Source organism: Pseudoliparis swirei, chromosome 5 (genome assembly GCF_029220125.1).
Source record: "Pseudoliparis swirei isolate HS2019 ecotype Mariana Trench chromosome 5, NWPU_hadal_v1, whole genome shotgun sequence".
Classification (NCBI taxonomy): domain Eukaryota; kingdom Metazoa; phylum Chordata; class Actinopteri; order Perciformes; family Liparidae; genus Pseudoliparis; species Pseudoliparis swirei.
Genome location: NC_079392.1, coordinates 3,081,799 through 3,108,067, shown reverse-complemented (window position 1 = coordinate 3,108,067; position 26,269 = coordinate 3,081,799). Strand labels below are relative to the sequence as shown.

Below are 26,269 nucleotides of genomic sequence, written 5' to 3'. Positions count from 1 at the left end.
TCTCAGGGTCTCTCGTGGTCTCTCGTGGTCTCTCAGGGTCTCTCGTGGTCTCTCGTGGTCTTAGGGTCTCTCGTGGTCTCTCGTGGTCTCTTAGGGTCTCTCGTGGTCTCTTAGGGTCTCTCAGGGTCTCTCGTGGTCTCTCGTGGTCTCTCAGGGTCTCTCGTGGTCTCTCATGGTCTCTTGTGGTCTCTCAGGGTCTCTCGTGGTCTTAGGGTCTCTCGTGGTCTCTCGTGGTCTCTTAGGGTCTCTCGTGGTCTCTTAGGGTCTCTCAGGGTCTCTCGTGGTCTCTCGTGGTCTCTCATGGTCTCTCATGGTCTCTTGTGGTCTCTCAGGGTCTCTCGTGGTCTTAGGGTCTCTCGTGGTCTCTCGTGGTCTCTTAGGGTCTCTCAGGGTCTCTCGTGGTCTCTCAGGGTCTCTCGTGGTCTTAGGGTCTCTCGTGGTCTCTCGTGGTCTCTTAGGGTCTCTCGTGGTCTCTTAGGGTATCTCAGGGTCTCTCGTGGTCTCTCAGGGTCTCTCGTGGTCTTAGGGTCTCTCGTGGTCTCTCATGGTCTCTTAGGGTCTCTCATGGTCTCTCATGGTCTCTCGTGGTCTCTTAGGGTCTCTCAGGGTCTCTCGTGGTGTCTCGTGGTCTCTCATGGTCTCTCGTGGTCTCTTAGGGTCTCTCGTGGTCTCAGGGTCTCTCGTGGTCTTAGGGTCTCTCGTGGTCTCTCAGGGTCTCTCGTGGTCTCTGGTCTCTCAGGGTCTCTCGTGGTCTCTCGTGGTCTCTCGTGGTCTCTCAGGGTCTCTCGTGGTCTCTCGTGGTCTCTCAGGGTCTCTCGTGGTCTCTCATGGTCTCTCATGGTCTCTTGTGGTCTCTCAGGGTCTCTCGTGGTCTTAGGGTCTCTCGTGGTCTCTCGTGGTCTCTTAGGGTCTCTCGTGGTCTCTTAGGGTCTCTCGTGGTCTCTCAGGGTCTCTCGTGGTCTTAGGGTCTCTCGTGGTCTCTCATGGTCTCTTAGGGTCTCTCGTGGTCTCTCCTGGTCTCTTAGGGTCTCTCAGGGTCTCTTAGGGTCTCTCAGGGTCTCTCGTGGTCTCTCATGGTCTCTCAGGGTCTCTCGTGGTCTCTCATGGTCTCTCATGGTCTCTCGTGGTCTCTCAGGGTCTCTCATGGTCTCTCATGGTCTCTTGTGGTCTCAGGGTCTCGTGGTCTCTCGTGGTCTCTCATGGTCTCTCATGGTCTCTTGTGGTCTCTCAGGGTCTCTCGTGGTCTTAGGGTCTCTTGTGGTCTCTCGTGGTCTCTTAGGGTCTCTCAGGGTCTCTCGTGGTCTCTCAGGGTCTCTCGTGGTCTTAGGGTCTCTCGTGGTCTCATGGTCTCTTAGGGTCTCTCGTGGTCTCTTAGGGTCTCTCGTGGTCTCTCATGGTCTCTTAGGGTCTCTCAGGGTCTCTTAGGGTCTCTCAGGGTCTCTCGTGGTCTCTCGTGGTCTCTCATGGTCTCTCAGGGTCTCTCGTGGTCTCTCATGGTCTCTCATGGTCTCTCGTGGTCTCTCAGGGTCTCTCGTGGTCTCTCATGGTCTCTCATGGTCTCTTGTGGTCTCTCAGGGTCTCTCGTGGTCTCTCGTGGTCTCTCATGGTCTCTCATGGTCTCTTGTGGTCTCTCAGGGTCTTAGGGTCTCTCGTGGTCTCTTAGGGTCTCTCAGGGTCTCTCGTGGTCTCTCAGGGTCTCTCGTGGTCTTAGGGTCTCTCGTGGTCTCTCGTGGTCTCTTAGGGTCTCTCGTGGTCTCTTAGGGTATCTCAGGGTCTCTCGTGGTCTCTCAGGGTCTCTCGTGGTCTTAGGGTCTCTCGTGGTCTCTCATGGTCTCTTAGGGTCTCTCGTGGTCTCTTAGGGTCTCTCGTGGTCTCTCATGGTCTCTTAGGGTCTCTCAGGGTCTCTTAGGGTCTCTCAGGGTCTCTCGTGGTCTCTCGTGGTCTCTTGTGGTCTCTCAGGGTCTCTCGTGGTCTCTCGTGGTCTCTCATGGTCTCTCATGGTCTCTTGTGGTCTCTCAGGGTCTCTCGTGGTCTTAGGGTCTCTCGTGGTCTCTCGTGGTCTCTTAGGGTCTCTCAGGGTCTCTCGTGGTCTCTCAGGGTCTCTCGTGGTCTTAGGGTCTCTCGTGGTCTCTCATGGTCTCTTAGGGTCTCTCGTGGTCTCTTAGGGTCTCTCGTGGTCTCTCATGGTCTCTTAGGGTCTCTCAGGGTCTCTCGTGGTCTCTCGTGGTCTCTCATGGTCTCTCAGGGTCTCTCGTGGTCTCTCATGGTCTCTCATGGTCTCTCGTGGTCTCTCATGGTCTCTCGTGGTCTCTTGTGGTCTCTCAGGGTCTCTCGTGGTCTCTCGTGGTCTCTCATGGTCTCTCATGGTCTCTTGTGGTCTCTCAGGGTCTCTTGTGGTCTCTCAGGGTCTCTCGTGGTCTTAGGGTCTCTCGTGGTCTCTTAGGGTCTCTCGTGGTCTCTCAGGGTCTCTCGTGGTCTTAGGGTCTCTCGTGGTCTCTTAGGGTCTCTCGTGGTCTCTTAGGGTATCTCAGGGTCTCTCGTGGTCTCTTAGGGTCTCTCATGGTCTCTTAGGGTCTCTCAGGGTCTCTCGTGGTCTCTCATGGTCTCTCAGGGTCTCTCGTGGTCTCTCATGGTCTCTCATGGTCTCTCGTGGTCTCTCAGGGTCTCTCGTGGTCTCTCATGGTCTCTCGTGGTCTCTCAGGGTCTCTCGTGGTCTCTCATGGTCTCTTGTGGTCTCTCAGGGTCTCTCGTGGTCTCTCGTGGTCTCTCATGGTCTCTCATGGTCTCTTGTGGTCTCTCAGGGTCTCTCGTGGTCTCTCAGGGTCTCTCGTGGTCTTAGGGTCTCTCGTGGTCTCTCATGGTCTCTCATGGTCTCTCAGGGTCTCTCAGAGTCTCTCGTGGTCTTAGGGTCTCTCGTGGTCTCTCAGGGTCTCTCATGGTCTCTCATGGTCTCTGAGGGTCTCTCATGGTCTCTCAGGGTCTCTCATGGTCTCTGAGGGTCTCTCGTGGTCTCTCGTGGTCTCTGAGGGTCTCTCATGGTCTCTGAGGATCTCTCGTGGTCTCTCATGGTCTCTGAGGGTCTCTCATGGTCTCTGAGGGTCTCTCGTGGTCTCTCATGGTCTCTGAGGGTCTCTCATGGTCTCTCAGGGTCTCTCATGGTCTCTGAGGGTCTCTCGTGGTCTCTGAGGGTCTCTCATGGTCTCTCGTGGTCTCTCATGGTCTCTGAGGGTCTCTCATGGTCTCTGAGGGTCTCTCCTCCAAGGGACCGTCACCTAAATAAAACCCTTTCCTCCAGGTCCATGCATAATTGACTCTAAACATTTATAGATGACATATTTTCCTTATTGATGTTTTGTTTACTTACGATGTCACACACTTATTTATTTTTTATAAAATTGATACAATTGAGAAAATGTGAATTGTGCAGAATCATCAGACTTCACATTGACGAAGAATCCGTGATCAATATCTTGATATCACAATGTGTGTCATCCTGATCAGCTGATCAACTCCAACACACACACACAACACACACTCACACACAACACACACACACACACAACACACACACACAACACACACTCACACAACACACTCACACACAACACACACACACACACACACACACAACACACACTCACACACAACACACACACACACAACACACTCACACACAACACACACTCACACACAACACACTCACACACAACACACACTCACACACACCACACACAACACACACACAACACACACACAACACAGTACACAACACACACAACACACACACACAACACACACACACACACACACAACACACACACACACACACACACACAACACACACAACACACTCACACACACACAACACACACACACACACACACACACACAACACTCACACACAACACACACACACAACACACACACACACACAACACACTCACACACACACACACACACAACACACACACACACAACACACAACACACTCACACACACGCACACAACACACACAACACACACACACACACAACACACACACACTCACACACGTTTACATTCAATATCACATTTGACACATTTCTGCAGACCAACAGGTGTCGAGCTCCTCTATGTTCTCCCCGTTGTAATCCACACCCTCCATTTACCCACGGCCCCTGCTGGGGGGGGCGGGGTCATGGGGGTGGGCGGGGTCATGGGGGGGACGGGGCTGCCCCGGCTGATTCAGAGGTTTGGAATCTGCATCTGATTATTTTTCGTCAACCAATGATCAGCCTGCAGAGGGAGAGCCTCTGCACGCCCTCTCTCTCTCTCTCTCTCTCTCTCTCTCTCTCCCCTCCCCGGCTGCTGTCTGGCTCTCGAACACAATCACACGAGAAGGGCGGCGCGTGGATACGATGCAGCCGCGCGGACACACACTCCCCGAGCTACACACCAGCCGGCTCTCCTCTCCCCGGTGTGTTACTCTCTGTGTGTAACGAGCTCGTTGTGTTACTCTGTGTGTGTGTGTGTGTGTGTGTGTGTGTGTGTGTGTGTGTGTGTGTGTGTGTGTGTGTGTGTGTGTGTGTGTGTGTGTGTGTGTGTTACTCTGTGTGTGTAACGAGAAGGAGACCGGACTGAGAAACGGGGTAAAAAAAAAGGAATGTTTATTTTTATTTATTTTTCCCGGTTCCGAAGCGTGTGAACCCCGAACGGAAGCCGAGGAGGTGAGTTCATCTTCCTCCCTCATCTTCCTCTTTCCTTCAGCTTCCTCTCTGTGTTTATGGACGCAGCTCTTTCTAATCGATGAGACGTGATCCAATCGCCTGATCGATAGTGTGCATTATTATTGGTGAAGTAGCGGATGGACCACCGGCCATATGTCACATAGTGTGTGTGGTGTGTGTAGTGTGTGGTGTAAGTAGTGTGTGTAGTGTGCGTATAGTGTCATTCTGGTGATACAACCTCAAGGTGTATTTAAAGGTTTCCGGGTCAGAATAAAACATTCTATATATTTTATATATTTTATAATATGTATTATAAACCATTCCACTGGATGTCACGCGTGACGTATCAATATATCAGCTGGTTATTGACGGTTGTACCGATGGATGAAGCGACCTTTATGTTCACAAAATGATCTGGAGTTTGTCATAGTTGCAGAACGTCCTGCAGGATTTGAACCCACCGTTTGGGTTTTGTTTTACATGAAAGAGGAAGAAGAGCATGTCAGTCCATCCCATAATAACCCTCCCATTGATGAAGAAGAGCATGTCAGTCCATCCCATAACAACCCTCCTGTTGATGAAGAAGAGCATGTCAGTCCATCCCAAAACCCTCCCATTGATGAAGAGCATGTCAGTCCATCCCATAATAACCCTCCCATTGATGAAGAAGAGCACGTCAGTCCATCCCATAATAACCCTCCCGTTGATGAAGAAGAGCACGTCAGTCCATCCCATAATAACCCTCCCGTTGATGAAGAAGAGCACGTCAGTCCATCCCATAATAACCCTCCCGTTGATGAAGAAGAGCACGTCAGTCCATCCCATAATAACCCTCCCGTTGATGAAGAAGAGCATGTCAGTCCATCCCATAACCCTCCCATTGATGAAGAGCATGTCAGTCCATCCCATAATAACCCTCCCATTGATGAAGAAGAGCACGTCAGTCCATCCCATAATAACGCTCCTGTTGATGAAGAGCATGTCAGTCCATCCCATAACAACCCTCCTGTTGATGAAGAAGAGCATGTCAGTCCATCCCAAAACCCTCCAGTTTATGAAGAGCATGTCAGTCCATCCCATAATAACCCTCCCATTGATGAAGAAGAGCATGTCAGTCCATCCCATAATAACCCTCCCATTGATGAAGAAGAGCACGTCAGTCCATCCCATAACCCTCCCATTGACGAAGAGCATGTCAGTCCATCCCATAATAACCCTCCCATTGATGAAGAAGAGCATGTCAGTCCATCCCATAATAACCCTCCCGTTGATGAAGAAGAGCATGTCAGTCCATCCCATAACCCTCCCATTGATGAAGAGCATGTCAGTCCATCCCATAATAACCCTCCCATTGATGAAGAAGAGCACGTCAGTCCATCCCATAACCCTCCCATTGACGAAGAGCATGTCAGTCCATCCCATAATAACCCTCCCATTGATGAAGAAGAGCATGTCAGTCCATCCCATAATAACCCTCCTGTTGATGAAGAAGAGCACGTCAGTCCATCCCATAATAACCCTCCCGTTGATGAAGAAGAGCATGTCAGTCCATCCCATAACCCTCCACGGTGTATGTGATGGCATCAAGTGGCCTCTAGGGGTCTGGGGAGTCAAAGCAGAACCAGAGATCTGAGACTTAGAGGGGTCTCAGAGGGTCTCAGAGGGTCTCAGATGGTCTAAGAGGGTCTGAGAGGGTCTCAGAGGGTCTCAGAGGGTCTAAGAGGGGTCTCCACCAGGTGTTTCAGTCTGGGGGAACCAAAAGCTGACCGCTGTTGTAGTTTAAAGGGACCAGGTCTTAAAGGGTCCAGGTCTTAAAGGGCCCGGGTCTTAAAGGGTCCAGGTCTTAAAGGGTCCAGGTCTTAAAGGGCCCGGGTCTTAAAGGGTCCAGGTCTTAAAGGGTCCAGGTCTTAAAGGGCCCAGGTCTTAAAGGGTCCAGGTCTTAAAGGGCCCAGGTCTTAAAGGGTCCAGGTCTTAAAGGGCCCGGGTCTTAAAGGGTCCGGGTCTTAAAGGGTCCAGGTCTTAAAGGGTCCAGGTCTTAAAGGGCCCAGGTCTTAAAGGGTCCAGGTCTTAAAGGGTCCAGGTCTTAAAGGGCCCAGGTCTTAAAGGGTCCAGGTCTTAAAGGGCCCAGGTCTTAAAGGGTCCGGGTCTTAAAGGGCCCAGGTCTTAAAGGGCCCGGGTCTTAAAGGGCCCAGGTCTTAAAGGGTCCAGGTCTTAAAGGGCCCAGGTCTTAAAGGGCCCTGGTCTTAAAGGGTCCAGGTCTTAAAGGGTCCAGGTCTTAAAAACGCAGGTTTATAAAGTTATTAAGTTTCAGTGGATGCAAATATATACATTTATAATGAAAATACGTATTATTTGGAGCCCTCATTGTTGTTGTCCATCTTGCCGTCGACCGGCCGGTCCTCTCTCAGCGTTGATGTGTTTTTGTACTTTTGTTGTTGTTGTGATGTTGTTTGTTGTTGTTATTTTGCTGTTGTTGTGATGTTGTTTGTTGTGGTTCCTTCTCTTGACTAGTTAACTCATTTTCTTGCGTCGTGTTGACGTGACCAAGAGGAAAGAAGCTCATGTTTATTATTTATTATCATGCCGTTCAGATGTAGAGTTCATGTTGTTGTTGTTGTTGTTGTTGTTGTTGATGTGTTCAAGAAGTGGCGAGCAGAACATCAATGAGCCCAGACAGGCCGGACCGGTCCGCCTGCGCGTCTCATGATCAGCTCAGGAATGTGGAGCTGTATCTACTATCTGTGAGGAGCGTGGGCGTCGGCCTGAGCTGTGTGTATATATATATATATATATATATATACATATATATATATATAAATATATATATATATACACATATATACATCCATCAGAACTCCCATATATACATGTGTGTGTATATATATATGTGTATATATATATATATATATATATATATGTGTGTGTATATATATTTGTGTGTATATATACATTTATTTATATATATGTATATATACACATATATATATATACACACACATGTATATATGGGAGTTCTGATGGATGTATATATGTGTATATTTATATTTATATGTATATATACAGTATATATTTGAAGTCTCAGAACTAATTAGAATATTGTTATTAAGCTTTAATATTATTTATACTTCATCAAAATCCACCAGTGGACACAAATGGAATTTCCACTGAATCAGCAGTTTTTAAAATTAATTATATGTGTCAAATAGAAATATTTGACACATTTTGACTCGAGATTCAAAGTTTTTTTCATATTGATTGATATTTCTTTACATTCACATAGATAAGACATTTATCTTTTGTCTAATATATTAATATTTAAAGTGTTATGGAGAAGAGGCCATGTTTCTTTAGTGGAAACCACATGAATCCTTTCTATGTATTCCTCATACATTGTTGTTGTGTATTTTATTCAGTCAATCATTGCAATAAAATACAATATTATTGTACTGAAAAGGTATAGGTAGAAGCAAAAAATGCTTCTATATTCCTATCCTAAATTATTCTAATCAAATAAATCTGAAAAATAATATATATTTATATGTTTGATTTTTATTTTCTGTTATAATTTTCTTTTTTTTTATTTTTTATAGTTCATTTCCTCATACATGATGTAACATCTGAATCCTGCTTTGGATCTCTGGGTTATCAACTTATCGAGGCTCTCTGCTCTTCATCTGGCCGGTGTGATGAAGAGGTCAGTGGAAAGTGGCCGACACTTCCTCACCCTCTCAGTTGTTGGTGTTGTGGTGACTGAACGGCTCAATGTGGTGTTATTACCCCGAGAGGTAATACTGCCAGGAATGTGAGACCATAATCAAGACCAGCACCGGGACCCACTCCTGGTTTATGCTCCCCCCCCCCCCCTTTATGAAGGAATGAATGGCCCCTGTTCTCACTTCATATCCAATAATAACCTTTATTTACATCCACAGTCATCATTAAAAACAACACGTTGAGTTAAATGCAATGTACTTTTAAATATTCAAATTAATACTGGAGCATTTAAATGAAATATAATGTAGTACACAATGGATGCAGTACATCTAAATATATGACATATGAAGGCATTTTAACAAATTGTATTTGTCTATTAAATTTGAGAATAGAGACATGTCCCCTGTCAATCATTATTAGCCTCTCAGTGGGATCGATATGCGAACTGAATCTTTTTGCCAGATTCACATTGGATTTGTGTCCCTAATTACTTTTCTAACATTTACTCCTTTGAGATTTATAAGCTAGACCTGTCTGTCAAGTCTTTCTTCCATGAGGTCTTCCATATGTTGTATAATACTCAATATTTAGGGAGTTAAGTGCAAAAAACGAGGACGAACATCTCTCGAGATAAACGCCTCTGTCTGAGTTGTGTTGTGTAACGTTGGCGTTGGAGAGCACTCGTAGTGTGCGGCTCCCTTTAATGCATCACAATGTGCTGCATTGTTCTGCATTAAAGGTGCCCGGGTGTCAGTTATGTGTGATAACATCACCGCTCAGCCGGTTTCTCGACTTTGCATAACAACGTTTAGTGCACGCGAGAAGACCTGCATGACGAGTAATAAGCCGTGATAAGACTTTTACTGTATTCATAACGGGTGGAGCATTAGCATGAAGCTAACGTGTGGAGGAAAGTACACAGCACCTCGTACATCATCAGGAATTCCAATAAGACGTTCATAGAGCCGGCGAGCTGCTTTACATGATCTTCAGGGAGCAAAGGGCAGCAGAGGGGCTCATGGAGAGGCTCCGGGGCCCCGGGGTGGAAACATGTGGGTTACCACTCTGGATCCAGCAGGAGGGACCAGAGATGTTCATTCATACACCAGTTCATCTCTAAAGGTCTAGAGATGTTCATTCATACACCAGTTCATCTCTAACGCACTAGAGATGTGTCGTCTCCGTGTTGTCCTCTCTGAATCTCTCAGAGTCTCTCAGAGTCTCTCTGAGTCTCTCTGAATCTCTTTCTAGAGGCCATTCGTGGGGCTGTATGTACACATGAAGTGTACATGCGTGTGCATGTATGTGAGGCGCTGCGGGTCTCTTTATCTCGTTGGAATTGGACCCTTGGCTCTCGTTCTTATCGCTCCGTCCTGTTTGCTCAGACCTTGCAATGTTCTACTTCTCCAGTGTTCAGAAAGAAACGGCGTTAACCCTTTAGCTGCCGGCCCTTCAGGCCTCGAGCCCGGATGGTCTCGGTCAGCTGTCGTCTTCACTGTACATACGTCTTTATGACTGCAATGTGGGGACATCTCATATCCTGGGGCCCTCCCCACGGGGTCAGAGGTCACGCAGCAGAAGTCCTGAATGCTGGTTGGGTTTCAGCTCAAAGACAAAGAGGGGGGATGGGGGGGGGGGGCTCATTCTCTCAGTTTAAGTGTCTGTTAAAGTCAAGCTGAAGGGAAGGAGATTATGACTGAGAGACAACATGGCAGCTAACGGAGCAGCAGGCTGAATCAAACCGCTGTTATCTGTGCCGGTGTTGCATTCAGAGTGGTCTTCGTATTGACTAGAGCCGCCGACACGTCCTCCAGCAGAGCGTGAAGCGTGAAGCAGGAGCTACACGTGTCCTTTGCTCTCCGGTAAACACGAGAGGCCAAGTGGTCGTATTGATTTGAGAAAGCTTAACTTTACCGTGTATCTAGTACTGTGTGTGTGTGTGTGTGTGTATTCCTCTCAGTACATGACCATATCAATGTCATGTAAAAGCTTTCATAAGCATCACACCTCCCCCCCAATCATTTAGGGAAGTGGGTAGAGGGGGAGGGGGAGGTGTGTGTGTGTGTGTGTGTGTGTGTGTGTGTGTGTGTGTGTGTGTGTGTGTGTGTGTGTGTGTGTGTGTGTGTGTGGGGGGGCATTACATGTGTAATGGTGCAATAAAATGTCTGATCAACAGCATGAAGCCACTTCTGCTTCCTGTGGATGAGAAAAGTCAAATGAAAAGATTTGTAATCACTTCTGTCTTTGACATATACATGTGTGTATATATATATATATTAATATATATATATTATAAATATGTATATATCTGTATATATATGTATATATATAATGTGTATATATGTATATATATATACATATATATATACATATGGGTTTGTACATATACATACATATATATGGATGTATATATATATAAATATGTGTGTATATACATGTATATATATACATGTGTATATATGTTTGTGTATATATATATATGTTTGTGTATATATATACATATATATACGTGATGCACGCTTAGAGAGAGACGTACTGGAGTGTAACCTTTGGCTCATTTGTTTGAAACGTGGCTCTTAACATATTGATTTATGATAATTTTATGATATATTGTGCACATAGAAGCAGCGTGATGCTCCTCGTGCAAAGTGAAGGTGTCGTCACGTGTCGTCACGTGTCCGTCAGGTAAATAAAGCTCACGCCGTCAGACACCCCGTCGGGTGAGAAGCGTCCCCCGTGGACTCGGAGCTGCTCTTCATCCGACTGGAGGCGCTCGGCGCTCCATGAAGAACGTCGTTAATCGATACCGGATGTCCTCTGGCTGCTCCGGCTCCGTCAGTCGTCACTTCCTGCTCACCCGTTTCACAGCTCTGGTTTCCTCGCGCAACACGTCTCCAACACGCAGAGCCTGAACGCCTCTTCCTGTGCTCTTAAAATAAGACCGTATTAATAAAACATTCAAGACTTTTATTGTCCGAGCCTGAGGAGGTCGTGTGGAGCGGAGAGCTGCAGGCTGCTGGCTGGGCCGTGTGTGTGTGTGCCTGTGTGTGTGTATACGTGTATTTGTGTGTGTGTGTGTGTGTGTGTATATATGCGTGTGTATATATATATATATATATATGTGTGCGTGTGTCTGTATATATGTGTGTGTGTGTCTATATATGTGTGTGTATGTGTGTGTCTATATATGTGTGTATATGTATGTTTGTGTGTGTATATATGTGTGTGTGTGTATATATATGTGTATATATACATATATATATGTGTGCGCGCGTGTGTCTATATATATGTGTTTATGTGTATATGTATGTGTGTGTCTATATATGTGTGTGTGTGTATATATGTGTGTGTGTATATATATATGTGTATATATATACATATATATGTGCGTGTGTCTATATATATATATATGTGTTATGTGCATATGTGTGTGTGTGTATATGTGTGTGTGTATATATATATGTGTATATGTGTGTGTGTGTGTGTGTGTGTGTCCTTTTGTCATCTGCAGTGTCATGTATGATCCTTCCTGACCACAGACACACACACTGTGGCCATTGTTACTCATTTTAAGAGGTTACGCATCTCTTTTTTCTCTCTTTCTCATGTTTCCTGCTCCCCAACGTCTCGTCTGCAGGCGTGGAGATAACGACTCTGTAATTGCTCTCCTCCTCCACGGGGGAAAGGTGCGTTATCATCACATCTGACGGCCGTCGTGCCCGATGCGCGAGGCGGTTACCGGCGTTGTGTAAATATCCGTTGTGTCCGACCGGTGGGTCTCGTGCGAGAGACACGATGTCTGCCACAGCGATAACCAGGATGTTTGTGGGTGTTGTCTTTTCGTATGTAAATATGAGATATGGAAAACGGTCGAGCGGCGGCCTGATGTGCATGAACCGGCCTCTGAAGAGACCTTGAACCTCACGCGGTGCCTTCAGAACACGCCAACATGGAGATACCGTGGCGTGCTGCTCTGGTCTTCTGTGTGGCTCCATGAAGCTCTTGAACATCTCCTTCATGGTTTTGTCCTCGGTGTCGTGCGATGACCACGGCCGATTCAGTGTTTTCTTACGGGGTTTTTTAACAAAAAACAAACAGAAAATATAAATCAGACAATTTTATTCAATGTTATTCTTATTTATTTGTGGTTTTTTATTTTTTAAACAACTATGAAAAATTATAACTTATTTCTTTCTTTTTTCATAATCACAAAATATATTTATAGATTTTGTTTGGTGTGTGTGTACCTACCTAGCACAGGCAATACAGATAACACACACAACAAAGAACAACTCGGTGCCAATTTTATTCAATTGTATCCTAATTTATTTATGGTTATCTTTTTCTTATTACATTTTTTTTAACAACTATTAACAATAATAACTTATTTTTATTTATTTTTTATAATAAAAAAATATATTTATAGATTTTTTTTGGTGTGTGCTTACCGACGTAGCACAGGCAATACAGATAGGACACACACAACAAAGAACAACAACTCAGTGTCAAGTGGTGTCAATTTTATTCAATTTATTCTTATTTTTTTGTGGTAATTTTTTTGTTTTGACAATTTTTTAATCAACTATTAACAATTAGAACTTATTTCCTTTTTTAAAAATAATTACAAAATATATTTCTAGATTTTTTTGGGGCCTAGCACAGGCAATACAGATAGGACACGCACAACAACTCTGTGTCATGTGGTGTCTCCGTTACGCTGTAGACGGGTCGGCTGGAGCTCTGGAGGAGGGTCCTGGTCCTGGTCCTGGTCCTGGTCTCCATCCTTAAGGAGCTGCCGACCCATAAAACCTTATTCCACGTAGACTTAATAATAAAAAATGTGGCTGATACATTTTCCTTTTTATGTATTGCTCGATTATAATAATATCAAACAAATATCCCTCAGAAAGACGACATGGTCAGAGGAAGTTTAGTATCTGATAGAGGAAATACCAAAAAATACATATAACTCACTAGTCAGATGTTTCTGAATATTTGGTTCAAAGGTTTTTCTTCCAACCCCCTAAAACCAAAGTGTGAGTCCAGGAGGATTGAGTTGCTTGTATTCGTGATTCAACTTTAACTGGAACTCCCCCAGAAGGTTCTGCTGAGTCTGTCCCGTATGAGATGAGATGAGGTGTTCTTCCCCTCGTGTCAGGGCTGGACTGGGACAACAATTAGGCCCTGGCATTTTTGGCCCAGACAGGCCCACCCCAATCGGTCGGACCACACCCACCAGCACAAAAATATTCGCCTTATATACTCGTCTTATATACCGTGCTGTACAGTCATATATATACAGTATTCCCCCAAACCACTACAAAGATGACTACATGCAGTAAGCAATGGTACCAGTGCAAATAGATGGTAGTTTAAAAAAGCCTGCCTCAATGAAGGGTCAGGACGGGCAACGTAATCTACACCCTGTTCTTCCTCATTGTTTTTATCCTCCACTGCTCCGCCTCTAGCCTCCACTCCAACTGCAGCTTGACTTGCCTGGACATACAGAGTCAAGGAGTGATGATTACAAGTAGGCCTAACTTTAACTTAACAAGGTCCAAAACAATAAGAAAGCTATTAAAACTATAAGTATCTGCTCCTACTTTGTACTACTGTATTTGACATAGTGGCTGTCTGTATACATTGGCTCTTTGTAGGCTATACATGTTCTATTCTCTTTGTATGTTTGTTAGTTTTGCAATAATAATAATAATAATAATGCAGCTTTTTGTTCTTGTTGCCATACTGTAGGTCACTGAATGACATCACTGGAGTCATCATGCATCACACATCGACATCTTTATAAGCCCTCTAAGATGATTATTTGTTGAATTGGATCCCCATTAACTTATTTGCCATCTTGGTGACAGCTATTCTTCCTGAGTTCCGCACATTAAAACAAACAACATTCAACATATATGAAAATGTGACACCCAACAACAGTGTGTGCACACTATGGGTATTTTTTTAAGCTGCCAGCGTCCGTTTTACTATAATCCTATGGAGTAGACCGTGCTGAGCCTTTTTTTCCACCATCGGTAGCGTTTTTTCTGCAGCTCAGGCGTCTTTCCAGTTGAAAAAGTTAAACTTCTCAGAGAAAACGCCCACGCTACACGTCAAGCTTTTTGACAGCTGACCAATCACAAGCAAGACCTGTCCGCTGAAAAGCTAAAAGGTAGCTAAGCGTGAAGTAGGTTGGCTAGCTTGTGTGGTTGGCTAGCTAATTATATTGTCATCAAGTGCATTACGACAAACACATCAACTGATTATTGATATGTGCATGAATTCAAACATGTTGACAGTGTTGTTGTCTTGGGTAGTTAGCTTATTCACCTGTTTAACGTTTTGTACTATCGCGAAAATGTTGTAGTAACATTGTTATGACAACAAAAGACCTCTCGGCTGCTTTTGTAACAAATGTTGCCAGCGTCTTTTCTACCTGAAAAGCGCTCCGGCCGGAGTTTTTCATTTTTTTAAAACGCCAAGTGTGCACACGCCTAAGCTAGCTGTGTAGTAACGTCAGCCAGCTGTAGCTATAGTCTGTAGCTATATTTTCCTTACCGGATCAACTAAAGTTCGAGGCTGACTCGGCCCTGCTTCCTCTGTATCTGTACCCTCCTGCTCCTCTCTGCCAGCCTCCTCTTCAACCTGTTGCTGCTGTGGTAACGTTAACATTAAACTTGTGGGAGCAGCAGCAGCAAACATGTCCCTAATGTTGACACATTTGGCAGCATCTGCCTCGAGTCTCGTTTTCTTTTTCTCTATAATTTTTCCCAGCCTCCCTTCCGTTTTGTGTGCTTTTTCCCCTCCATCTCTCAAGTATCCAGGCTCAGCACCGTGAAAGCCCCCAACCTCTCTCTGTTTATTTGGCCAGCCCTGTGTCTGTATAGAAAATGGACCAATGGGCTGTCCCCGATTTATGGGCCATTCGATGGTAGCTTCGGCCGGGCCGCGATATTTTCGGGCCGGCCCAAAACTACCGCGGCCCACCGGGCAAATGCCCGGTATGCCAGATGGCCTATCCAGCCCTGCCTCGTGTGCAGCTCTTATCTCTGACACGTGGCCCGTGTGTACGCGCAGTGGGCCGAGTACCCTCTGTAGAGCCGTGATGTCATCACACTGGACTGAAAGGTGTGATCGAGCCCGTGTTGAGGCTCATACCTGAGTCTGCATACCTGAGTCTGCATACCTGAACACGTGGGAGAAGCGCTGCTGCAGAACCTCGGCCGCGTCTCTGCTTTCAATAACACGTTTTAATGAGGGGGAAACACGGCGGTCATACCCGAGCTCTGGATACGACTCGCGTTCTGACAAACGCATCGCAGACCTCGGTGTTGGCGCCGGGCCGAGCAGGTGGAGGCGCTTCCTGTTGGTGGAGGCGCTTCCTGTTTGCGTGATTTCATTTCCTCTCGTCCGTTGTCCCGGTGAGTAACGCCACGCGCGTGTTGCGCAACTCTGGGTCTGCGTGTCGATGCGTCTCATGCGGGAAGAACATTTCTGTTTTTAGGAATCGAGGCGTCATCGCAGCCAAAGGGCGAAACTGCCCCGAAGAAATATAATTTAGAGTTACAAAAATGCACCCATAATTTCCTCTAATAATTCTGATATTTATGATTTTTATTTGTTGTGTGTCCTATCTGTATTGACTGTGCTAGGTAGGTACACACACACACACACAGAAAACAATCTATAAATATATATTTTTATTATAAAAAAAGAAGAAATAAGTTCTAAATGTTAATAGTTGTCAAACAAATTAATAATAATAAACCCCCACAAATAAATAAAAATAAAATTGTCAGATTTTTATTTTCTGTTTGTTTTCTAATCTAAGAAAACACTTAGATACCACAATAAAACCCACAATTTCCTCTAATAATTCTCCTATCTGTATTGCCTGTGCTAGGTAGGCACACACACACAATCTATAAATATATTTTGTTATTATAAAAAACAAAGAAATCATTGTTAATAGTTGTTAAAAAAATGTAATGACAAAAACATAAACACAAATATATTAGAATAAAATTGAATAAAATTGTATATGTAATATTTTCTGTTTGTTTTTTGTTAAAAAAATCAAAGAAAACACTTGAATGTGTAGACTACTGCCTAATAGTCTTATTACTGCCTAATAGTCTTATTACTGCCTAATAGTCTTATTGCCATTTTTATGACAATTGCTCATATACTGTAATCCTAAATAAGTATATTTATTATTTTTCAACAAAGGTTAAAGGTTATTTCACAAGTTTCAAAAAGTGCCCCAATTTATTTTTAGATGCCCCTGGATTTCAGTGATTGGGTTAAAAAAACTGCCACCCAAAAACGATGTTCAGTTCCTTCCCTGATGGCGGCGCGTTGAGCTCTTGAGGTCATAAAGTTGTGCAAAGCGTGCGCTCGGCTCCGCTTCACGTTGTGTCTTCTCTTTATTGAACGCATGTCGGCACGACGAGGAAATGCCAAAGCAACGTCTGCACCGTATGCTCTGGTTTTTGCTTTCATCAGAACTGAATCCCGTCAGAGGAGCGAGAGCAGATGTCCTCGTCCGTGATTGGCCGATGAAAGAAGCGAAGGCACTGAAGCTCACGGCGTGACTCTGTTCTCCTCTCCCTCAGGTCTCTGTAGTCTGCCTGTAGACCTCCGGCCTTCACCCTGAGAGCGGAGAGCTTCCCCCCAAACCAGGAGAGGGTCCCCGGCCTCCAGAGCTGCAGCCGACCTTCCTCTGACCTTCTCCTCCTCCAGACCGTAACCTCCACCCCTCCCGCCACCATCTGCTGCTCGCCGCTTCGCTTCGCTCTTCCCGCGCAGACGGAGTGACCGGCGTCCCCCAGGACTGGTGCTGCTCCGGCGGAGGGAGGAGGAGGAGGAGGAGGAGGAGGAGGAGGCAGCTTCACCTGGGAGATGAAGCTGCAGGCCGTGATGGAGAACCTGCACCGGCAGCAGAGGGCCAAGCTGCTGATGGAGCAGCAGCTCGCCGCCGCCACCCAGCACGCTCAGGTCCGCACCGCCGCCGCCGACGAGCCCATGGGCAGCCCGGTGTCGGAGGCGGAGCAGGCCCAGATGGCGGCGCTGGCGGCCATGCGCGCCGCGGCGGCCGGGCTCCAGAGGGTGTCGGACAGCAACATGTCGGACCGCAGCAGCGGCGGCGAAGACGAAGGTGACGACGAAGAGAACGACGACGAGGGGGAGGAGCAGTACAAGGACATGATGGGCTCGGATGAGGAGGAGCAGATGTGAGTGATGAAGGTCCAGAACGTACACGACCGGTCAAAAGTTTGGGGTCACGAAGACAATTTGGTGTTTTCCATGAAAACTCAACATTTTATTTATCAAATTAATATAAAATCTAGTCAAGACATTGAGGAGGTTATAAATAATGATTTTTATAGTAAATATTAATGTAGTTCTTCTTGTAGCTCAAAGGAAGGCCAGTTTTATAGCTTCTCTCAGCAGCATAACTGTTTTCAGCTGCGCTCACATAAAAAGGGTTTAGAGGGTTTTCTACCCCTCCGCTAGTCCTAGAACACTGGAGATGGGCCTCTACACACCTCTGTAGAGACTTCATTACACACCAGAGAATAGTCATGTACACATTAACTATGTAGAGAGTTATGATTCATTTAATGTTAACTTTATTGAAAAATACAGTGCTTTAAAAAAATAAGGACATTTCTACGTGACGCCAAACTTCCTCCGCTGCTCTCTTATCCTCCGTTCTCTACGCAGCAAACAGAAATGGGACGAGGAAGACTTCGAGGGCGAGATGGAGGAAGACTTCGACGACGAGGAGGCTCTGCCGACGGGCCACGGCGCCGTGGCCCCGGGGAAGGGCATCCTGCTGCTGCCCCACCGGCAGCTGCACCCCCACTCGCAGCCGCCGAAGGCCCCGAGGCCCGGCGTGGACCCGGAGCCCCGCTCGGCCCTCCCGCCCCCCCACGCCGCCCACGGCCACCTGGGCGGCGGGCAGGACCACGGAGACTGGACCTACGAGGAGCAGTTCAGACAAGTAGGACCTCTTCCTGTTTGCGTGTTCGCGTGGTCGTCTTATTTTATTTTGACATGTACACGAACGTCGCTTCTCGAGATTCAGTCCGTGGCTTTGGCTCCTTCAGCGATGATGTCATCGCCACATCAGCTGGAGCCCTAAACCAGTTGGTTCTCAACCTTATTTCACTGATGTGAAATATTGTTTCAGCCAAGTACCCCCTAACCAGCGCAACCTCTTTTATTATGACACATTATGTAATATACAGCGCTGTGACACGAGTGTCTGATTTAATATAGAATATATACAATTCAGTTTCTAAACTTACAATTACATTTTTATCTAATATTTATGAAATTACTATTTTTAAAAGGATTTTTTTGAATGGATGCTAATTTTAAATATATTTTTAAAATTGTTTTACATATATTATTTATATATTTATAGAGTCACATGGGGTCACTTTCCAAGCTGGAGAAATGTATTTATTTATTTTATTAAAATGTATTTCACTCGGAAAAGCCTTAGATGAAGAAACTCCTTTTACCAGAGATTGAGCAGCAAACTAAACAAAAGGTGTTTTTTTTAAAGTTCTGTTCTTTGCCACCTGACGTTCTGGCCCGGTTCATCTGTGAAAGGTTCTGGTCCAGAAACCACAGAGCAGGCTCAGCGTCTGGTTAGACTGGTTCACTGAGCAGAGAGGCCTGAGAGTGATATGACTGGAGGGGGATGGGGGATGGGAGTGGGGGGGGGTCCATTAGAATAGATTTACCACGCTGCCGTTTAATGTAAACATGCCGGTGGGCTGGATCTCATGAGGCCCGGCTGGAGGAAGACAAGCTGTTTACATGAAGAGGTTTAAGTCCGTCAACAAGTGGAGATGGAGAGCTGCTGCTGCTTTAATAAAGACTGAGAGAGACCAGGCCTCAGAGGAACTGTGTGTGTGTATATATATATATATATATATATATATATACAGGACTGTCTCAGAAAATTAGAATATTGTGATGAAGTTCATTTTTGCAATGCAATTAAAAAAACAAAAATGTCATGCATCCTGGATTCATTACAAATCAACTGAAATATTGCAAGCCTTTTATTCTTTTAATATTGCTGATTATGGCTTACAGCTTAAGAAAACTCAAATATCCTATCTCTAAATATTAGAATATCATGAAAAAGTATACTAGTAGGGTATTAAACAAATCACTTGAATTGTCTAATTAACTCGAAACACCTGCAAGGGTTTCCTGAGCCTTGACAAACACTCAGCTGTTATAAATCTTTTTTTTAACTTGGTCTGAGGAAATATTAAAATTTTATGAGATAGGATTTTAGAGTTTTCTTAAGCTGTAAGCCATAATCAGCAATATTAAAAGAATAAAAGGCTTGCAATATTTCAGTTGATTTGTAATGAATCCAGAATGCATGACATTTTTGTTTTTTTAATTGCATTACAGAAAATAAAGAACTTCATCACAATATTCTAATTTTCTGAGACAGTCCTGTATATATAAGAGAGACCAGGCCTCAGAGGAACTGTGTGTGTATATATATATATATATATATATATATATATATATATATATATATATATACGAGAGAGACCAGGCCTCAGAGGAACTGTGTGTGTGTGTATATATATTTATATATATATATATATATATATATGAGAGAGACCAGGCCTCAGAGGAACTGTGTGTATATATGTATATATATATATATTATATATACTGTATATATTATTATTATATAATATATATATATACAGGACTGTCTCAGAAAATTAGAATATTGTGATGAAGTTCTTTATTTTCTGTAATGCAATTAAAAAAACAAAAATGTCATGCATTCTGGATTCATTACAAATCAACTGAAATATTGCAAGCCTTTTATTCTGATTTATTGCTGATTATGGCTTACAGCTTAAGAAAACTCAAATATCCTATCTCTAAATATTAGAATATCATGAAAAAGTATACTAGTAGGGTATTAAACAAATCACTTGAATTGTCTAATTAACTCGAAACACCTGCAAGGGTTTCCTGAGCCTTGACAAACACTCAGCTGTTATAAATCTTTTTTTACTTGGTCTGAGGAAATATTAAAATGTTATGAGATAGGATTTAGAGTTTTCTTAAGCTGTGTCAGCAATATTAAAGAATAAAAGGCTTGCAATATTTCAGTTGATTTGTAATGAATCCAGAATGCATGACATTTTTGTTTTTTTAATTGCATTACAGAAAATAAAGAACTTTATCACAATATTCTAATTTTCTGAGACAGTCCTGTACATATATTGAGAGAGACCAGGCCTCATAGGAACACACTGTGTATATATATACATAAATATGTGTATATATATATATTAGGGCTGTCAGCGTTAACGCGTTAATCTATGCAATTAATTTGGCCGCATTAACGCACAAAAATATTTTAACGCAATTAACGCAACTTTGTTTACTTCCGGTGTTCGTTGAAGTTTTTACACTCAAACCGAGTGTCAAACCGCGGCAGTACGGTTTAACACTGTTTCCGTTTTTAAAACAATTATTTCTCCGCGAAAATAAGGAGCAGAAATCAGTTTAACTCGTGGATGAATCAGTCGGGTTTCCTCCTGCTCCTCCTTCCTCCCGTCTCCCCCTCTGATACACAGAGGAACAGAGGGGCGACGTGTCGGGGGACGCGCGGAAAGAACTCGTCACACGAAACCTTCAACGTGATTGGTCAATCCGTTTGTCTGTCAACATTTTGCGAAAAAAACAACCAATGAACACTCAGTAAATCACAAAGGACCTCCCACCACACAGCTGAGGCTCATTAGCAGCCTGTCAGTCAGAGAACCAGAGAACACGGCGCGAGGACAATGAGCCTCAATATATAGAGAGCTGAGATTGTTCTGGAATGTTTGATGTAGAACACATGTGTCACATTAAAACGCCTTTAAAAGGTGAATTTACATTTTTTTGTAAAATGGAGAACATGCCCCCGTGACATATGTGAATGTCAGTCAGTTACCAAGGCCACTGGTTCTGCTGCTGTTCAATGTTAAAGATGACAGGACCAATGGGGTCTCAATATACTTCTTTTTTTTTACTCATCTGGATGTTTCACTGAAGAAACAATTTATCATCCACAATATTAAATACCTCGCTGGCACTTTATAGGTAGGAGCCTCTTTGAAAACACAGCTCTGTGTGAAGTTTTGTCTTAAAAAAGAAAAGAAAAAAACTTTTAATCGCGATTAATCGCGATTAATGAATTTCTAAATGTGCGATTAATTAGTTAATTCCGATTGACAGCCCTAATATATATGTATATGTGTGTATGTATGTATATATATATATATATATATATATATATACATATATGAGAGGGACGAGGCCTCAGAAGAACACAGAGTATCTGGTCCATGTTACCATTGGATGATTGGATGATATTTAATTTATTTAAACCGTCTCATAATTCATCTCATTTCTAAATAAACTGATATCTCCAGCCACCATGAGTACGGAGTGAAATGAGAGTCACGTCTCTTGATATAGTAATATTTAGTATCTGTTTTCTAATTGATTTATTTAGTAAAACCCTTTTTAATTTTCTCTGAATTCGCTTTTTTGGTTTTCCCCAAAAGTTGGACGGGGCGTGCCGTGAGTGACCGAGTCGCGGCGAGGGGGAGAGGGGGCGGGGCTTAGCGGCAGGTAGATTGTGAGAGGAGTTTTTTCATTGATGCCTTCAGTATGTTGGAAGGTAAACAACTTAAACTCAACCATATGCTGCATTTCTCAACCCAAGCATAGATTCTGTAATTTAAGACTTGTTTTTGTTGTAATTACACAGCGTTTGGGACAAAACTCCAGAACCTACACTCTGCTTCTCTAAATACTCCTCTCCTCTTTCCCTCAAAGCCGTGTGGCAACAACGTGAACGATACTCTCCACAGTCGGTGGGTTTCATACGCCAGGTAGCAGCTTTTTATCATGCCAGTCCGTCGCTCGCGGTTACGTAATCACGTCAGCCAGAATAATGTCTGTTAGGATAGTGTTACCCAATCCAGAGCTGCTTGAAGACGAAGCCCCGCCCACTTTAAGTCGAGCTCCGCCTCCTAAAGTGGGACATTTAAAAACCTGTATTCTTTTTTTTTTTCGTCACTTAAATTTTGTATTCGTTTAGAGATATTAACATAAAACAAATACAAACTGTTCAGATATAAACATAAACATATATATACATCCATATACATACATACATAAACACACACACACACACATACATACACATATATATATACACAAATATATATGCATATATACATACACGCATGCATACACAGGCGCACACAAAAGACATGCGTGAAGGCGAAGCCCCGCCCACTTTAAGTCAAGCTCCGCCTCCTGGAGGGGGACAAAAGGCCAAACACTGTCATTTAAAACCTGTATTCTTTTTTTTGTGTCACTTACAATTTTTATTCGTTTAGACATATTAACATAAAACAAATACAAAAACTTCAGACATAAACATACAAATATATATACACACATACACACATATATACACACATATATACAGTATATATATATATACACATATATATATACATATATATTTATTTATTTATATATATATACATACACAGGCACACATGAAAGACATGCATGAAGACGAAGCCCCGGCCACTTTAAGTCAAGCTCCGCCTCCTAAAGGGGGACAAAATGCCAAACGCTGTCATTTAAAACCTGTATCCTGACATAAAGGGACAAAGCATCAACGGTCACGTCTGTTTGCTCCATGTAGTTTAAGATCCCGTATCCGCCACATGACAGTCACGTTATTCACACGACTCGTTTGGCCCGATGGCGTGATTACGGTCATTAGTCGTAATTGCGGCGTTAGTGATTTATAGATCTGGACTGTGGCGTGTAAAGTGGTGGACTTGTTATGATCATTCAGCCTTCAGCATCAGGGCTTTCAGCTTAATGGGTGACATTGTTTTCACTTCTTTCACTACTTTTGATCTTTTTCTTCTTCTTCTTTTTATTTTTATTTTTATAAAAACCTTCATTTGTGTTTTCTTCTCGTCAAGTCATGAATCTACAGACTAAAGTTTCTTAATGATCAGGAGGTGAATAAACGTGAAATGTTGACATTATATTGTACTATCTGTTTTTTAAAAAATCAGTAAACATTTTTTGTCCCAAAAATTCTGTACAATTGTTTTTGTAAAAATATTTCAGTACAATTGTTTTGTAAATTTCTTGGGTACATTTTTTTGGGCAATTTCTTGGCAATTTTCTTGTACTTTTTGGGGGGGAATTTTTGTGGACATTTGTTGTCCTTTTTTAATTTAGCTGTAATAGTTTCATAATGTAAACGTGTGGAAATGGTGTCAGGGTTGTGCTAATATTATCAGATAATGTATTTCATGGTGAGGAAAAGTGATCTTATCATGTATTTAGTTTTTGAAACAATTTTTAAAAAGCAACTCTTTGAAATAAAAGAACACACAAGTCCCCGTGTCCCGGTATCGTGAGCCTCCACAGCGCTCATGTGCTCTGCCAGGCCCGCTGTGTGTGGGGAGGAAGGGGTTAAGGCAGGCCGGTTTATTTTTGGCAGGTGGGTGGAGGCTGCTGGAATGCGCCTGAGGGAGGTGATAATGTGGCCGCTGGGAGCCCAGAGCTGCTATCAGGCGGCGGCAGTTGGAGTCCGGACGGAGAGAACGGCCCTCTTCTCTTCTACGGTTAAATGTTGTTGTTGTTAAATCACATTGTCAATGTCTACGTGGTAAACAACGACCCTCTGGACCCTCTGGACCCAGTCTGAGGTCAACCTCTCCATAAAAACCTCAAGAGAGGAACATTAAAAACAGACTCTACAGCGAATGAATTGTAATCTATGTGTTTAACCATTTATATAAAATAAGGTGAATTTAATTAAAGAAATAAAAGGTTTAATAAATGACGACGACGCCCTCTGAGAGCGAGCGGTCACACCTCTGGGCGCCGGTGGTGAGGAACCGGCACCGGACCTCTGGAGCTTTCCCTCTCGGCCGAGGCCCGAGCCGCATTCCTGGAGGGCCGGAGGCCTCCGGGCCGACCTCTCCGCTCTGGAAGGTCAGCCTGAACCCGATCGAACGACTCGTGGATATCAGATTGTGCCGCCGGCGGCGTTGGATTATTTAGTCGTTGAATCTTAATTAGTGCCGCTGGCGAAACGCTGAGTCAGGCTCTCTGAGCTATTTCAGTGTCTCTGCAGAGCCTGAGCACCTGTTTCCTGGTCAGTGGTCCTCTGTCAGTTTTATTATGGTCATATTAATGTGCAGTGGCCGCTCTACATTCACATAACCTGTATTCTGGTCGTATTATTGTGTAGTGGCCGCTCTACATTCACATAACCTGTATTCTGATCGTATTATTGTGTAGTGGCCGCTCTACATCCATATAACCTCTATTCTGGTCGTATTATTGTGCAGTGGCCGCTCTACATTCATATAACTTGTATTAATGTGCAGTGGCCGCTCTACATTCACATAACCTGTATTCTGGTCGTATTATTGTGTAGTGGCCGCTCTACATTCACATAACCTGTATTCTGATCGTATTAATGTGCAGTGGCCGCTCTACATTCACATAACCTGTATTCTGGTCGTATTATTGTGTAGTGGCCGCTCTACATCCATATAACCTGTATTCTGATCGTATTAATGTGCAGTGGCTGCTCTACATTCATATAACTTGTATTCTGGTCGTATTATTGTGCAGTGGCCGCTCTACATTCATATAACTTGTATTAATGTATAGTGGCCGCTCTACATTCATATAACTTGTATTATGGTTGTATTATTGTGCAGTGGCCGCTCTACATTCATATAACTTGTATTATGGTTGTATTAATGTGCAGTGGCCGCTCTACATTCACATAACTTGTATTATGGTTGTATTATTGTGTAGTGGCCTCTCTACGTTCATATAACTTGTATTCTAGTTGTATTAATGTGTAGTGGCCGCTCTACATTCATATAACTTGTATTCTAGTTGTATTAATGTGTAGTGGCCGCTCTACGTTCATATAACTTGTATTCTAGTTGTATTAATGTGTAGTGGCCGCTCTACATTCATATAACTTGTATTAATGTGCAGTGGCCGCTCTACATTCATATAACTTGTAGTAATGTGCAGTGGCCGCTCTACATTCATATAACTTGTATTCTAGTTGTATTAATGTGCAGTGGCCGCTCTACATTCACATAACCTGTATTCTGGTCGTATTATTGTGCAGTGGCCGCTCTACATTCATATAACTTGTATTCTAGTTGTATTAATGTGTGGTGGCCGCTCTACATTCATATAACTTGTATTCTAGTTGTATTAATGTGTAGTGGCTGCTCTACATTCATAAAACTTGTATTCTAGTTGTATTAATGTGTAGTGGCCGCTCTACATTCATATAACTTGTATTAATGTGCAGTGGCCGCTCTACATTCATATAACTTGTATTAATGTGCAGTGGCCGCTCTACATTCATATAACTTGTATTCTAGTTGTATTAATGTGCAGTGGCCGCTCTACATTCATATAACTTGTATTCTAGTTGTATTAATGTGCAGTGGCCGCTCTACATTCACATAACCTGTATTCTGGTCGTATTAATGTGTAGTGGCCGCTCTACATTCATATAACTTGTATTAATGTGCAGTGGCCGCTCTACATTCATATAACTTGTATTAATGTGCAGTGGCCGCTCTACATTCATATAACTTGTATTCTAGTTGTATTAATGTGCAGTGGCCGCTCTACATTCATATAACTTGTATTCTAGATGTATTAATGTGCAGTGGCCGCTCTACATTCACATAACCTGTATT

General features: G+C 43.7%; 1 protein-coding gene across 5 annotated transcripts in view; it reads left to right on the top strand.

The window, feature by feature from the left end:
- Window positions 1-4,385: 4,385 nt before the first annotated feature.
- Window positions 4,386-26,269, top strand: part of arid3a (AT rich interactive domain 3A (BRIGHT-like)) — a 47,698-nt gene continuing 25,814 nt past the window's right edge. For 2 of the 5 annotated variants that reach the window (XM_056414219.1, XM_056414223.1), the window contains exons 1-4: window positions 4,386-4,456; window positions 4,678-4,706; window positions 17,039-17,656; window positions 18,150-18,429. In XM_056414219.1, coding sequence (XP_056270194.1) covers window positions 17,325-17,656; window positions 18,150-18,429 — 612 coding nt within the window. In that variant the 5' untranslated portion in view covers window positions 4,386-4,456; window positions 4,678-4,706; window positions 17,039-17,324. Of the gene's footprint in view, window positions 4,471-4,625; window positions 4,707-17,038; window positions 17,657-18,149; window positions 18,430-26,269 lie in introns of those variants that run through there. The other 3 variants (XM_056414221.1, XM_056414222.1, XM_056414220.1) reach the window with 3 other exon arrangements.